At 40.8% G+C, this 16082-nt stretch overlaps 1 protein-coding gene across 13 annotated transcripts in view; it reads left to right on the top strand.

Annotated features, from left to right (window-relative positions):
• The window catches only part of Mp (collagen XV/XVIII-type protein multiplexin), a 240236-nt gene that overhangs the window by 180826 nt on the left and 43328 nt on the right, over positions 1-16082 (top strand). For 10 of the 13 annotated variants that reach the window (XM_019050525.2, XM_072306167.1, XM_072306168.1 and 7 more), the window contains one exon: positions 7284-7370. The exons of the other annotated variants lie outside the window; for them this stretch is intronic. In XM_019050525.2, coding sequence (XP_018906070.2) covers positions 7284-7370 — 87 coding nt within the window. The remainder of the gene's footprint in view (positions 1-7283; positions 7371-16082) is intronic. 13 annotated transcript variants of the gene reach the window in all.

The raw sequence follows: 16082 nt of genomic DNA, 5'->3' as shown, positions 1-16082 counted from the left end.
TTTTTTCCACCTCACACTCCGGATATACACTCGCGCGGGACGATTTAGTTAGCTCCACACTCGAGAGTTAACTAGCAGCGGAGCGCCGCGATTTAAATCGGAGCGCTTAAACAAAATCGGCCCGGCGGAATTTATTCGGCCCAGCCGGAGTTCTCATAATTGCCGCGAAAATCGATTCGGCGATTCCCTCCGTGTGCGAGCGTTTTATGCAAATCCGCAGCTAAATCCGGGAGCCTATCAGCTTCCGATAATAAACGATCGGGCCGCCAAAGCCGGCGGAATCCTTAATTGCAACTCCGCGAATGCCGACCGAAAACAGCGTATTCGCACGGAGAGTCCCCGGGAGTCACCGGGCATTCTTTCCCCGCTAGCGCCGATTTTATATCGTTACGTTCGATTTCACGCTTAGCTTAACGCGATACTTTTTTCATTACTTGCAGCGGCCAAGACGAACATGGCCCGACAAGCAATTTCCCGCCTTCGGATCATCTCGTTCGCCGTAAAAATTACTTCATTGACTCCGGACCTGCCTTGAAATGGGCAATCGTGTGAGTTTTACAGGTTTCAAGTGTCTCCGGGAACTATCGTTCGCTCCGAGGGCGAGAAAATTAAAGTAGCTAATAACCAGTAGCGTTTGACTTTCAGAAAAATTAACCCATCATTGAACTAAACGACGCTTTTAAATAGCTTCCTTTCAAGCTCAGCGAGTGAGGTCACCAACCCGTAGCCACTATCTTCAGCCCTCTGGGCTCCTGCAATCTCACCCGTTTCAAAGCTGAATGTATATCCCCTCGTCTGCTTCATTTCACTGAGTGATCAAGATCAACTTGCACTAATACTCTTTGCAAATTTTCACATCACGATATCGGATTGAGGGATGCGAGTTTTTTCAAACTTTACGTCTTTGAGCCTAACTGAATGGTGGGAAATCAAAACCTGCTGAGCGCCACCGGGTGTTGCCAAAGATTTTCCACAGTGTTCCTCGTTGTAAAGAAACCTAAATTCATTCACTTCATGAATGTTTTATCAGGATATTTTCCATAATTTCTGGTCTTATTTTTATGTCATGGATTTTATTCTCGAGACATTAAATTCCTATTAAATCAGAGAAATGGTTGCACAATCTTAGCAACACCTATAATGGCACTTACTAGGTTTTGAATTTTCTTTTTTTTAAGGAGGGCCGGTATCGATAGGGGCCGTTTTTGGGTCCACTCTGAATTTTCCAAACTTTACGATTTATTTGCGCAATGAGGGTATGCAGTTCACGAGAATAATCATGATTCTGTCATTTTTGGTTTCTTTTTGGGTCTAATTCTGGCTTTAAAAATGGGTCTAGAGACTGACTTTGGCGGAAAATGCGAGTTAGGAGGATTTTCGGTCGACTGCTAAAAAACGGATATTTTTCGCTAAGTTCGGCCTTTAGACCCATGTCAGGGCCGATATCAGATTTGAAAAGAGACCAAAATTGACCAAATCCGATGCACTCTGTAAATATGGACATTCAATTCACAAAAAAACTTAGAGTTGAGGAAATTCAGCTTGATTCGGCCCAAAAACGACCCTTATTGAGACCCCTCCTTAGTGTCTGCCAAATCTCGAATGTTTCGTCTTAAAGACTGTGTCGTATACAAGACGAAAAATAAGAGCACAGTCGATGTAAATACGTCGTCACCTTCCAGGCAAAGTATCACAAGCGCCATGCGACGTTTAAAAATTTCCGCCGCTATTTTATTTCTTTACTGAGAAATCGTTGGTTGAATCTGTTTGGAAATTTCACTAAATTTATCGGCAGCACAAAGAAAATTCAGTGAAATTTTCGGACAGCTTCGTTGAACAATTTCTCTGTAAGAAAATAAAATGGCGGCGGAAATTTTTAAACGTCGCATGGCGCTTGTGATACTTTGCCTGGAAGGTGACGACGTGTTGATTCGGGTCGGTAGAAAATTCGCTTAGACCAAAATGGACGTATTTATGCTAAAAGGAACCACGTGCATAGGGTTTACGTGTTACATAGTTCCTTTTAGCATAAATACGGACGAATGGGCCAAAAGTGGCGACGTGCGCGGCCCCATCAGTGGAAAAAGGAGGGTAAATAATATAATTGAAAGAGCGCGTCCAAACAATCAAACCCGTGTTTATCTTTCAACGCCCCGACGTCGGTGGTAACTTGTAACCCAGGGCTAGTAATTTTTCGTGGTCGGACATGATGCGGTGAGGGAAGTGGGTTTAATTACAGGGAAGATTTATCTCGGGAAATGTACGCCCATCGACCCCCTCCCCGCCCCCTCACGACTACCCCTCACGTATTTTGGCAAAGGATAGGTGGCAGGCCTAACCCTTGTTCGCGGATTCGCAGCGAGCGTGCCAAGGCGTGGTATGGACACGCGATATTAGATTTTGTCTGCGTGGGTAAATATTTGCAAATCCAGATATTTGGCTCTTCGAGACGGAGAACAAAAAACCGGGCATGGTTCCCTCGTGCTTGGATGCGGGCTCTTACGGATTTTCAATGAATGAAGAGGGTCCATTCAGTAGCCAAAGGCCTCGTTTATCGTCGTTCTTCAAAAAGCCCTTTTTCTGGTGTGGGGTTCATTGTGAATAAGGGACGTTTAAGGAGGCCGTCAAAGATATCATCATATGTAGGACAGTTTTTACAAAAATTGAGTGAAAATCAATATATTATAACTTTGGAGCCGGACTTAGGAACATAAAAATATCAGAAGGCTACTCAACTGTGCTACAGTTTCGCTAGTACGACTAGAAAATCTCATAATAGGTATACTTCGGCGTGTTATAGGATAGGTACACTGTCTCATTTTATTTCTTCAAAAGATGAATTGTCCTCTTTTTGTTCAAAATTTTGTGTGATTTACACACAAAATTGTATTGTCCCTAAAAAATTTCAAACTTAAACGTCATAAGTATTTTTCTTAATGGGGGAAAATCCAAACAAAGGACGACTCGTGAAAGTAAGTTAAAGGAAACTCTACAAATCAAGCTCAAACACTTATTGTATTTTGCAATTTTTAGAGCTGGCAACGTTGTAATATATTAAAACAAATCTGCCGCGAAAACAATTATGTTCCCGAAATACATGATCAAAAAATTATTCCATGAGTAGACTCTGCCGCAGTCGTCGTTTCTAGATCAGTTAGTAAAGGGGCCGCACTGCGCAGCGCACATTGCTATACTGCATCTAAACAATCAAAGCATTTTTCGGAAAACTGACAATGTCGCGCTAAAAATTAATGCATTTCTAAGAGATATATTTGTAGTAAAAATGATCAGTTGAGGGCAATCCGTCTCTCCGGATCTTTGCAGTACTGCCAGCCAGCGCCGCACAAATGAACCAGCCTGTATGATGAGGTCAGACATGATACGGAGACTTTAAAAGCCGAATCTTCGTCAATACCAAACCTAGAGGTTTAAAAGTGGTTCTGTTGCGGTTTCCTCGCTTAATTTACCCTAGAATCCTCTCTTAATATTCATAAACTGACGAAGTGAACATCAAAATTGCAGTTTCAGCTGAAAATATTGTAGGTCCACCTCTCCAACTGACTCGTTCCACTACGCGCTGCAGCGCCGCGCCCTCAGATGAAGCGTTGAGCTCTTGGAGAGTCAAAACGCCTTCGCTTCCGTGCGTATGCAGCATGGACATCCATGAAGCTCGAATAGTTGTATCTACACGTTTTAATGAAATTCGTTCTGCGGCACTAGCTGAGGGCGCTTTGTTTTTGTTTCTCTTACGCCTTAGCTTAATTACGACGTTGCCTATTGGACTGATGACGTAATCTATTACCTCCCGATTTGTATGTGTAATATTTCCTCTTATCTTAAAGTCGCGCGTGTTTTTATTTTTGTTCCCCATGATATTACAATCGTTCCGTTGCTTTCGCTATGGGATTCCCTATACCTCTGCGACCTTGAGCGTTTCGCCCAGTCTCCGATTTTTGGTTGATTTTCCGATGTATCAAAAACCGTTGTATTTTTTAGCCAATCATGTCTCTACGTCAAGTTGTGTTGATTTCTAAAATTCGCTTTCAGCGAGTTTTTTTCCACCTTGAGATGTCGTGTCTGACTGGTAAATCTGCGCAGAACCACGAAGTTCCGTTTTTAGGCAAATTCTTTTTTTTGGGAGGTTTTCATTGGCTATTTTTCGCCATCAGTTTTCTGTTCGTTGGTGCAAAAGATCGCCTACCTCGTTGCTCTTGAGAAGCCGCCATTATCCCACCTCAAATTTTAAACATAGATATAAAGAAATAATAACCATCGTACAAGGCGGAAAATTGTTCTGGAGGACCCGTTACGGATATATGAGCCAAAATCAGAACTCGATTGATGGATTTAATCCATGAATACAGAAATATTGCCTCAGTTTACTGCCGCGATCGCAAATGCATTCTGACATGAACCTTGTGACACATGACAGCATAGGTAAACAATGTCTCACAGAGTAATGGGCTTGATCCGTTTTCTCTTACCACGCCAGTGGCCGAACCGTTGAAATCTCAAGGACGTCTTTTGTGAAGCCCCGCTCAGCGTCCGAGATCACTTAACTGTTCTCTTTTTCTCCTCCCATATCCGAGCGGCGAGATAGCTCAGATAACTACAACACCGTTCTGACCCTGGGAGAGTGTCACTTTTTGTGGGAGCGGGGGTTCGAATCTCGTAGGGGACAGCTAATTTTTACTGGTTGTATTGAATGTTTTAGACCAATAATCTAACAATAATTAATACTTGGCAACTTAGGAAGCACATAGGTCCCTTATGATGCGTATTCGGGCATATGTGTAGAGTAAAAATATCATACGTAGGGTGTCCCAAAAGTACCGGGACTGGTTCTGTAACTTCAAAAGTAAGATAGATGCAGACATGATTTTGGTCTCATTTTAAAGATCAACTCAATACCTATCGATTAAAACCAAGATCAGCTCAATCGAATAAAAATTGACCGAGTTATGACAATTTGAAATTAGTGAGGAAAGTTTACCCCTACGGTTTTTAGGAAGATTTTTCGCTTACCAGGATTCAAAAAGTTAATATTCGTATCCACTTTCCTCCGAATCTTCCATAATTTCCTTTTGCTTTTCAAAGTACCGTCCATCAAACCGGATGCACTTTTTCATGCGCTCTTGCCACTTATCCAACATTGTTTTCCTGAATTCTTCCTCTGGGATGGAGTTGAAGAAGTTTTGAATTGCATTCTGGATTTCGGTCTTCGATACGAATCTTCGTCCGCGAAGCTCCTTTTTAAGCGTGGGAAACATCCAAAAATCACATGGAGCCAAGTCAGCGCTATTAGGGGGATGAGGGATTGTTTCAACTCCATTTTTACTCATAAATTCACGTGTTAAGCTCGATGTGTGAGGCCGCGCATTGTCTTGATGGAGTATCCACGAAGCTTTCAAGTCCGACCGTTTCCGGGAAATGTGCATTCTCAACTCCTTTAGTACTTTGCAATAATACGCACTGTCAACTGTTGTGTTTGATGGTACAAAATGTTGATAAATGACACCTCGAAAATAAAAAAACACAATAAGCATCACTTTATCGGCCGACTTTTCGATTTACGGCGATGAAGAATCTTCCTTAAAAACCGTAGGCGTAAACTTTCCTCGCTGATTTCAAATTGCCATAACTCGGTCAATTTTTATCCGATTGAGCTGATCTTGGTTTTAATCGATAGGTATTGAGTTGATCTTTAAAATGAAATCAAGATCATGTCTGTATCTATCTTACTTTCGAAGTTACAGAACAAGTCCCGGTGCTTTTGGGACACCTTATGTATACTTTACGCCGAAAAAGCGAACCTGAAACTTAAATGCGTTAACTTCCGAAAACCATATATAATCCAACGAAAATAAATAATTGGTACATAACAGCTTTCTTGTATGCAAAGAAAATAATTAAAAATGTTAAAAAAGAGATGTCAACACAAAATTACATAGCCCCTTCAATTCAGAAGATACTACAAACGAACTGTACCTTAACATTTTCATATCCCAGAAGCTAACGTTCCCATGACGAATATTGCTATCGCTAGCGATTGCAAATCCAACTTGTTTTATTTTGATTTGTTTTTTATTTTATTGTTTTCTACGTTCCCAAGAAAAGTTTTTTAGAGACCCCGCGCTGACTTTCTAAGCTATGGAATTGGGTAAAGCACTAGAGCAAAAATAAGAGTTGTTTCTTATAGATAATGCCTCAAAAATCACGATGAGCGCATCGGCAAAGTCTGAAATGCACTCATAACTTCACAGTCTGCGTAAGAAATTTGCGGTTTTTTGAGCTTCCCGCTTCAAAAACGATACTACGGCACAGGTGAACATTTTGTAAGAGGAGTCGTTCCATCGTCGGCAATAATCATCATGGCCGACGCCAATCCGCCAAAACACGTTTGATGGGCGAGATAACACCGGAACTGGATTAGACCAGATAACAATCGGTGTGTTAACGTTCATATTTTCCACGCCCGAATTGATTGACCTTGAACTCTCCTCGAATTACGCGCGGAACTGCGCGCAAGCGTCGGCCATGATGAATGTCGCCGACGATGGAGCGACTCCTCTAACAAAATGTTCACCTGTGCCGTAGTATCGTTTTTGAAGCGGGAAGCTTAAAAAAACGCAAATTTCTTACGCAGATTGTGAAGTTATGAGTGCATTTCAGACTTTGTCGATGCGCTATTGTTAAATTCTGAGGTCAACATTTTTTTCGCTTCGTAATGGTTGATGAGCAACTAGTTCAATTAAACATTGCCAAATGATGACTGATGAATGTATGGAATAGCACTTTGCTGGGCTTTTCGCACGATAGGTTGAGGTTGCAAAAACCACTCGCTTAAATTTTTGAGCATCAATCATCATGAGGCGAATATGAGCGTTGAACTTCAAGAGTAATATAGCATTAAAAGGAAGATGTAGCAGTGCGCGGTCTCTGAAATATAGTCTCTGTCTTTAAACTTTTGATTTTTTTTAAAAAAATTCTATTCTGGGGGTTGACTATAAACCACAGAACAACGAGAAGTCATACTCGAGCAACGATCCGCATTGTTAATTTAATTTTAAGTATTATTTGAATTTTCATTATTTAAATTTATATTATTTTACTTTTTATTATTTAAATTTTTTATTATTTTACGTTTTATTATTTAAATTTTTATTATTTTACTTTTCATTATTTAAATTTTTAATATGTTACTTTTTATTATTTTAATTTTTATTTTATGTGGCCCACTAACATGCAAAGCATTCAAATAGCAACCTCCTCCAATGTTGCAGGCGGAACTAAATGACGAATCAGCTGAACCCAGTGACGTGCAAGACACTGAGTTCCCATTTTCAGATGCAGAGGCGACCACTGTTACTGTAAGTCTTTCCTCCGCCCCCTCTCGGTGCTTGGGTTTCTTCCCGGTTGCTTTTGGTTTTCCACCCTTTCGCTTCATCTACATTACCTTTACGAGAAGAATATGGATTTCGAAAATTTGACACCTACTGCTCTCTTCGCTGTCGCGGCAGCTTTCCCTATTAAGGTACTCAAGCTTGCTCAGCCTCGAAGTTCTCCTGCATGACCGATTCAGCCGTTTCAATCGAAGTTCAGTGAATTTTCTCTTTTTATGAAGCAATATTGAAGACTTTCTTGAAACTCCTGTAACCAAAATAAATCCATATGCGATAATCCACAGGAAATGAGCTGCTTCAGGATATGATTACGGCTACGAATCTCACACAGCGAGAGAAAAAGAGGTTTGTTCAATTAGGAAAGAAAGTAGAAAGGGAAGAGTAGAAATTTGAAATAATTGACAAGTTGCTTTGTAGCCTGGAAGTTGTGGCTGCAGTAATCTCAGTAAGAGAGTTGACGCTAAGCGCAAGGGCGGAGGGCTAAACCGCTCTTTTTTCTCTGAGACTCGCCTGTCGGATTTTCACTTGCGACAACTTGGTGGATCAAGTTTTCGCCAAAACCCGACTTCATCGACCCTTTGGAGAAAAAAGAAACTTAATAGAATCCCCCAAGTTTTCGCTCGGGTGTGAAGTGTCGCGGGCTTCATGAAGCTCTTCCGACTAAGTTGACGAACTCTACTCCATTCGATAACTTTCCTAACATAGAAGCCTTTGGTTTTCCGTGAAAGCTGGCGACGGTGCTTTCCGAAAAAGAAAGTTTCGTCAAATGTCCAAATGAACTCCCTACTCCTGATCCATTATTGTGCACTGCTCATCTCTGAGTAAAGGGAGAACAAAAGCGCATAATTTTTTGTGTGCATGTTCACGTTCCGCTATAGTAATGGCGACCTAAGTCTAAGTCAGGAAGCTACTTTCTCTTAATTTCCTTCAAAGAGGTGAAGAATTTTAGGAGACAGCAACTATCCATTTTATTGACGTTATCCGTAGCATTTTTTTCAAACTCATTCTTAGTCATCATCTTACATCGGTACTTTTTTTTTTGGCAGATCGAATCTGTATCACTGACTTTGGTTTTCACAATTATTGTCTATTTTTAATATTCCGTGGTGAAGAGCGGGGTTTGATCACACATTATGAAGAGGTATCCTTTCCTTGAATTGAAAAGCGTCTCGCATCATCAATGAACGCCTTTTTCACGCAAAATGCCGCTCCGAGTGCCTTTATCAAGTGCACGTTAAAACGTGGCGGGTTCTGATAATTATTAAAAAATCGGCAATTTGCTAGACACAACAAAACTAGCTCAAGCAATTTTTGTGTTTCTCATTTTAAAATGTTGCATAGCAATGAAGATTAAAAACCGAATGCGATTGAAGTGCCCAATTTGAGATTTGGTCATATTTCTGCCAAACGGAAGTACGTGCAATTTTCAAACTTTTAGTGGAGCAAGTTTTGCAAAAACCAATTTTTTATACATACAAGAAGGACCCTGTTTATGTACAAGGGAAATCTTGTATTTGTATATTATCAGTATTTTATCTTGCACAATGCATATTTGCAAGAAAAGTCTTGAGGCATACTTCCTCGGCTCCTGTTCTATTGATTTTATCAAAATTTGGTATTCTCGTGCACTTTTTGATGGGAAATTTGACTTTCTGGTCAAATTTCTAATATTCGGAAATCCAAGATTGCGGATGTGGTCTAAATATATCTCGGATGAAAAACTTTCAATTTTTACAATAGAGCTTGAAACCACCCTAACCAAAAACGAAGTGCATATGAACATACCATCCTAGAATCCAGGGGGGAGGGGGGCGTAGGCCATATGCCCCCCCCCCCTTGTTCGCCCGAAAAAAGAGGAAGAAAAAAGGAACAAAGAAAGAAGGAACGAACGAAGGAAAGAAAAGGAAAGACGCAGGGATTTGGCAATTATTCATGATAAGTTGATTCAACTGCATATTAGATGCTTTAAAATTTTGGAAATTTTCCAAACAGAGCCCTTCAGACACCCCTTAAGCCCCCCTGAAGTGTCTGAATCTGCCTACACGTACTTAAATTGCACAATCAATGATCGAAACATCGCAGATTGGACACTAGATTGCTGACAAAGACAGTTTTTCGGGGGGTACAAAGTACTTTCAAATTTGACCCTCGAGGGGCAGAAAATGGCCCTAAATGGGGCAGGTCTTGCGCTTGAAAAAGTGGCGGGTAGAAAAAAATAATAAAAAAGAGATATCTGACGTGGAAGAACAGGAATTGTGATCAGGACTTGGAAACTTGCGAAGAGCCCGCTCGTGTGACCCACGCGTGCACCACTTCTCATCCTCCCGCCCGGGTCTTGTCGTTCCCTTTCCAATCTCTTTGATTGCGTTCTGTTTTGTGTTATTTGATTTATTCCGTTACAATATTTTTGAGCGACGGAGCACCGCTTTTATGCTTTGCCTCTATTCAGCTTCAATGAATTCGCTCGCTCGCCGAACAACAACTTATAAATTTTGTTTCCGAAGCATGCAAAGAGCAAGAGGACTTTTTTCACCGGAACATGCCGACTCCTCACCCTTGTCCCGGACTCATCTTATCATACCGTGGATGTTGCATTTCAGCCCTTCAACCTTTACTCCTCCCGATGGGGTCATGCTTGATTTATTCGTTAGATTCCCACTATTCCCGTCCTCTCGTCGCAGAATCTCAACCGGAACCATTTTCCACCGTTTTATCATACCAGTGTCAATGAGGAGTCAATAAGAAATATTTGAATATTTGACAAAGTCTGAATTGGAAGAAAGTCACGTGCTAGCTCTTCAAAATTTTACGTAGAAAAGGATTCTTACAATGGGAAGATCGGATTTTAACTCCTGCGGGCTGATTACTGAAATTGATAGACAAAGCTATAGACAAAGAGGACGAAGGGAAATTGGTGCAATCCAGTTGGTTTAGATGGGTTGTAGTTTTAGACTGGGGGGGGGGGGGGGGTGATGGACTGACTATAGGGTCTCTCGTATGTTGCTGTCATTTAGTCTATTACTTACCACCCTTGCCCATTGCAACCACCCGCTTCCATCAATAGGATTTCTCCATTTCCCCTCTTTTTCTTTGTCTACGTTTCAAATGAGACGTGTTTTTTTTTTTTTTTTTCAAGAAATCTTGGAAAAAAGTTCAATTATTTAAAAAAAAAAAGTAAATGTATCGATGCATACTTATAACAAATAAATTTTTTATCTCCAATATTTTTTTTTATTCGCAAAAATATGCTTAATACAGAAAAAATATTTTCTCAAAATTCATTTATTTCGCCTCCTCCCATAATTAACTCACGTAGCACTTGAACGGCCCCTTATGGACACCTGTTCTTTAATTATGAGAGGCTCGCTGGCTTGCGTCTGAGCCTCGACCAAAAATGGGGGGCGGGGACCCGGGAAGAAAACGAGAGTAGAAATATGAATGCACGGAGCGAGTCATTCTGCATCATGATGAGCGAAGAAAAGCAGATAAAATTTCATTAAATATTCAGCTCGGAGCCGGATCCTGGGGCAAGAGGCTCCCGGTTGGGGAGGGGTCGTCCGAACCGGGAGCCGGGGCTTCGGCGCTCCCGCTTTTTATGAAGTTGCGGTAATTTACGCACTCACGCGCTGTTCTTTCCCGTGTAAATATTTATACTAGGATCCTCCGAATGAAGGAATGCAATTTACGCCGCTAAGGACTCGGCTTATCTTCGCTCAAACTCCGAAAACGCGTATCTTCATTGTGGTGTTTCAAAATCTCCGATCCTGTTATATTTTTTCCCAAGAGGGCCAAACCAACGCCCTGGCCTGAAATTTTCGCAGAATATTCTTCACCCAGAGAGGAAAAATCATGGCAGTTTCAAAAAAACGACTTCGAATAGTTTTCTTTTTGGAAAATGAAGTCTGGACGGGAAGTCGGCGACGTCGCAAAGCGAGATACGTGTTTTTGTAGTTTCATCGTTGTTACAGGGATTTTTCCTTGCCTCGGCCTCGGCATCTATCTCGTCGCCCAACCGCGCCGTACAGTAGATCGAGTCAATACGGGAGGTCGGACAAAATATGGAAACTTAAAAAGCTTGTAACTATATCTGGACCGCGTCAAGCAGAAATGAACCAAAGCCACATCAGCTATGGTCAAATTTAATGTAATAGGTCAATTTAATTTTTTACACGAAAACGGTTCTGCGGATATTTTTTTGCAAATTTTAGTGAATTTTCCGCACAGTACGAGGCCTTAATTTCTTAAAGATCTGCACAAACGTTCTCTTGTAAAAAATTAAATTGCCGAGTTAAATGGCTGGAGCGAATGGCTGTGGCATTTTGTCCCTCCATGCTAAACGCGGTCCATGTATACATAGCGTTGAAGTTTTGAAAGTGAATTCCTTGGTTTCCTCATAAAATTTTCTGCTATAAGCAACCCTTAAAATTTAAAATTTGGCGAAATAACCATCAAAAGTTGCAATTTTATGCAAAATTTTTCATGTCCAACCTTTTCCATTGATTCGAACCACTGTGCGCTGTGGCGGGGTTGGAGATTATTCACTCTACCGCGGTGCAACGGATCGGATGATGCGCGGCTTAACGTGTAACGCGGCTCAACGTGTAACGCGCCTCTAAAAACCCCGGCAAAAGTGTAAATACACCACTAAAAAGTTCCTCTCCAGCACCTCCTCCTCCTCGTTCTTATCAACCTCCCGCTCCAAAATTTCACCCCTCCCAGCTTTACTGTGATCCAAACACTCGCTTTTTTCCGCCTCGTCCGAGCACGTCTCACACTATTAGAGATCTCGGAGTGAAATTCGGAGTGCATTTCACTCTGGAGCCTATAAATATTACTAGAGGGCTATGCCCCCTGGCCGCTACGCGGCTAAACCCCCAGAGGGCGCTTCGCGCTCTCTAAGGCCTACTTCGACAAAAGAACGACCATAAAAAAAATTAAAAGAATCTCATACCTGACTCTCATTTGGACGTATTTCTATCAAACGGAACTATGTGCATTAAGGCATGAGCCCTGAGACCCATAAGAATATATGCATAACAGAGCTCACGTCATAATGCACATAGTTCCGTTTGATAGAAATACGTCCATTTGTCCAATCTCCTTAATGCCGGGAGCGATTGTACCAATAAGAATCGTATGAAAAATATCGTCATTTATTTCAAATTTCTTGCCAAGACTGAAACGAATCGGTAGAAACGGAACGGAGCGTTTCGTCGCTCTTGGATACACAGTCTGTAGCAAAGGAGCGTACCTGCGATTCACTTACTTTACCCTACTGACGACCAAGATTCGGCATTTCCTGCTTGGCTCAATTTTGCCCCCCTTTCTAAGCCCCCTGATCTGCTAGAAGAAAAAACTGGGTCCTATTTTCAAATTCTGATTACGACGGGCTTATTTAAGGGCTATCACCTGTCGATGCATGACCGCAAAAATCATGAAAATTGGCTCAGTAGAACGCTCAAACGAACCGTGACAAAAAAATAAAATTTACATTGTTTAAATGGGAGAGTTCGCAACTTTACCACGTAATAGAAAAATAACCTGGGTCATATTTTCAAATTTTGAAAATAGCGGGCTTATCTAGAGACAATGACCTATCGCTAACCGCAAAAATCATGATTATGGGCCCAGGAGAACGCTAGAACTAAGCGTTACCAGATATGCACATTTGAAGGGTCTCGGAGATTATAGTATAGAAGATAAGGCGATTGTGAGACCTCCAAAATCCTTTTTTTCTTTCTTGTTTCCCCCTTCAAAATCATGATTGTTTTGAACGCAGTGTGGCACATTTCACGCAAACTTAACCTTGGCTTCTCTCGAATTTCAAAAATTAGAGACACTTCAACACGCGTTGAAGGCGACGCAGAGATACAACTATTCGAACTTGATGGATGTCCGTGTTGCGTCTGAAAAATTGAAGGGCGATGGCGAAAGGCGTGATCTTGCAATGCTCCTATTTATGCTGACAATGAATTGTCGCTCAGATTCGGGAGAAAACCTAAAAAAGAGGCCCGCTTACGTCTCTCGTATCTTCAGCTATGTTACTCACGTAGCACTTGCAGTACCACTACAAAACAAGCGGGAAAGTTCTAATACTGTCGTATTAGAAAAGCGCTCAGAGGGTGTTAGTAAATGTATTTAATGAAGAAAGGACGTATAAACTCCGTCGACTTGGCTGGGAAATGGAAATAAAACATCAGCTGATAGCAAACAAAGGTTACCAAAGAAACCGTAAACGCGTATTTTTGTTTCCCGAAAATGAGCTCACAGTTGAGCTCATCAGGCGCGTTTTTTTTTAGGCTTCATTTGAGTTCAACGATCAATTTCGATAAGAATTACTCTACCGCTAAGCAATTTTCTTATAGACAAACGATCGAAACTACCTGCGCATTACGTTAAAAGCATAAAATAAAGTTTTCACAGCTTCATTTATTTTAAAAATGGACCCCCCCCCCCCAAAAAAAAAGCCTACACATCGATGAGCTGGTGCGCCATTTAAACGCATTAGCACCAGTATACTAGTACTCAGGGGCAAGTCGAAATCAAAAAGCGCTGCCTATCGGCTGAGCGCTTAAAAGACGCACGGAAAAAACAGAATATACAAGTAGAGCAATGGAAACGAGGCGCGTGGATGACGGCGCAGAGATACAACTTTTCGTACTCGATGGATGTCCGTATTGCGTCTGAAAAATTGAAGGCGCGATGGCGAGAGGCGTGAACTCGCAATGCTCCGCGCGCTCAATGTTAGGTGTCACTCAGATGCGGGAGAAAAGTTGAAAAACAATAACCTTTTTCAGTGTTTGTTTCCTTTTTTTTTATATTTATTTTTCGAAAACCAAAGCTTTGAATCAGTTGAGACCTTACGCAAGGTGAGTTTATAGTAGTTCGCGAAACCGTTTGATTATTTAGGTTGGTTTGAGGACATTTTGTCAACGATTTTTTGTCCGTGCACCTTTTTTGTCCAGTAGTTTACGCCCACACGTAAAATAGCAACAGTGACTTGGTCCAAGCGTTATATTTTAGTCGGTATGTAAAATTTTACTGAAAATATGAAATTGAGAGAGAAGGAGGTGTTGTTATGGTTGCTCATTTTCTGAATGAAATGTTACTTTCTCCTTTTAATTCATCTTTTTAAATTGTCATTGGTGAATATATGGTTTTATTTCTATCCTTCAAATATTCGATGTACAATATATACATATGTATAAGTACTTTTTGTATTTTTTTAATTTTTTTTTTACGAAATTATTACTTCATTTTGTAAACATTTATATTTTTAAAACGTGACAAATATTTTTAAAACCTTTTCCAAGCAATGGCATCGATATTAATCTTAATGAGCCGCAGTTGTGCCGAAAGAAACTGCAAAAATGAATAAAAGAGGGGAAAAAACCAAGAAGCACGCAATATTTACTTTTAACCCATTTGTACATCGATCTTTTAGAGTCGAATACGTCAAATTTTGAGCGTTTCGTTGCGTGTACACCTCGCTGTAGCACAGTAAAAGCACAAAATGTAAAAGAAAAAATTAAAGTGCCTTGGAAATCATTTTTGACACGGGACCACCAATATTTAAAAAACAACACACATTATATTATTATTCTCCTTTGATAAATTGATACATATTTTTTTTCCATCAATTTAAATGAGAGTAATTATTAATGTAGTGTGTGCAATCATTTCAAAATCATGAGTTAAAAGACGCTGACTGTGCGAGTATAAATATTAGAGCCTAACAGAGCGGAGCGGCGTGCTGCCAGCGTGAGAGGCTCACTAACGCCTACAAACCTAAGTGGATACTTCACGCATTGCACAATGCTTGAAGTATCCACTTAGGTTTGTAGGCGCCAATGCGCGTCTCGCGCTGACCGCCCGCCCGCCGTATGCGAAGTAACTATTTCACAACAGAGATGTTGCACAGTATTATACGAAATTGAACGTATTAAGAATGACAGGCATCCTTCAAAAGTACAGATGTTTCCTCGCAAAATAAATCAAGATACTTATCGTACACAGGAAAAATCTAAGAGCCTTTAGATGAGGCAAATCAATAGGTTCATCCAGTTCAGGTATAACAATGTGGGAATTTTCAGAAAGATAATAGGTGTAGAGAGTTTTAGTGAATTTTGTCTAATAAAATTGACGCTCCCTCATTTTTACCAAAAATCTCAATTATATATTATTCTCCGTTGGATCAAACAACCCCCCCCAAAAAAAAAAAAAAAAAAAAAAAAAAAAAAAAAAAACAAGGAAACCCTCATTCTTCCAACAGAGAAGACCTCTCAAACTTCCTCATTCTTCTCATTCATTATACATTTTCATCCAAAAACGTCGTGAGCAGTTATCGTTTGTATTTACATGTGGACCAATTGACTTTGGGTCTCAACTGGCACGTGGACCAAAACCTCCGTGCCGAAAAAACGCGTGAACGTAAATTACTGGAAAAAAACAGGTGCGCGGACAAAAAATCGTTGACGGAATGTCCTATAACCTTTAGGTTAGGTCTCTCTCCGGGCAAACCTGTTTACCGGCCACCAAGTAAATATGTCCGCATACGTGGTAAATTTGAAAATACGTGTTACAAACTGTGCAGGTTTCACGCTAAGGAGTGGATTTCAGACGTTCTTGAAATGTCTAACGTGATTTTCCGGCGAATTTTCCCAATGAAAGTGTGTTTCA

The sequence above is a fragment of the Bemisia tabaci genome, chromosome 1 (genome assembly GCF_918797505.1).
Source record: "Bemisia tabaci chromosome 1, PGI_BMITA_v3".
Lineage (NCBI taxonomy): Eukaryota > Metazoa > Arthropoda > Insecta > Hemiptera > Aleyrodidae > Bemisia > Bemisia tabaci.
Note: the sequence above shows the minus strand (reverse complement) of the source record. Positions and strands in the feature narration are given on the sequence as shown.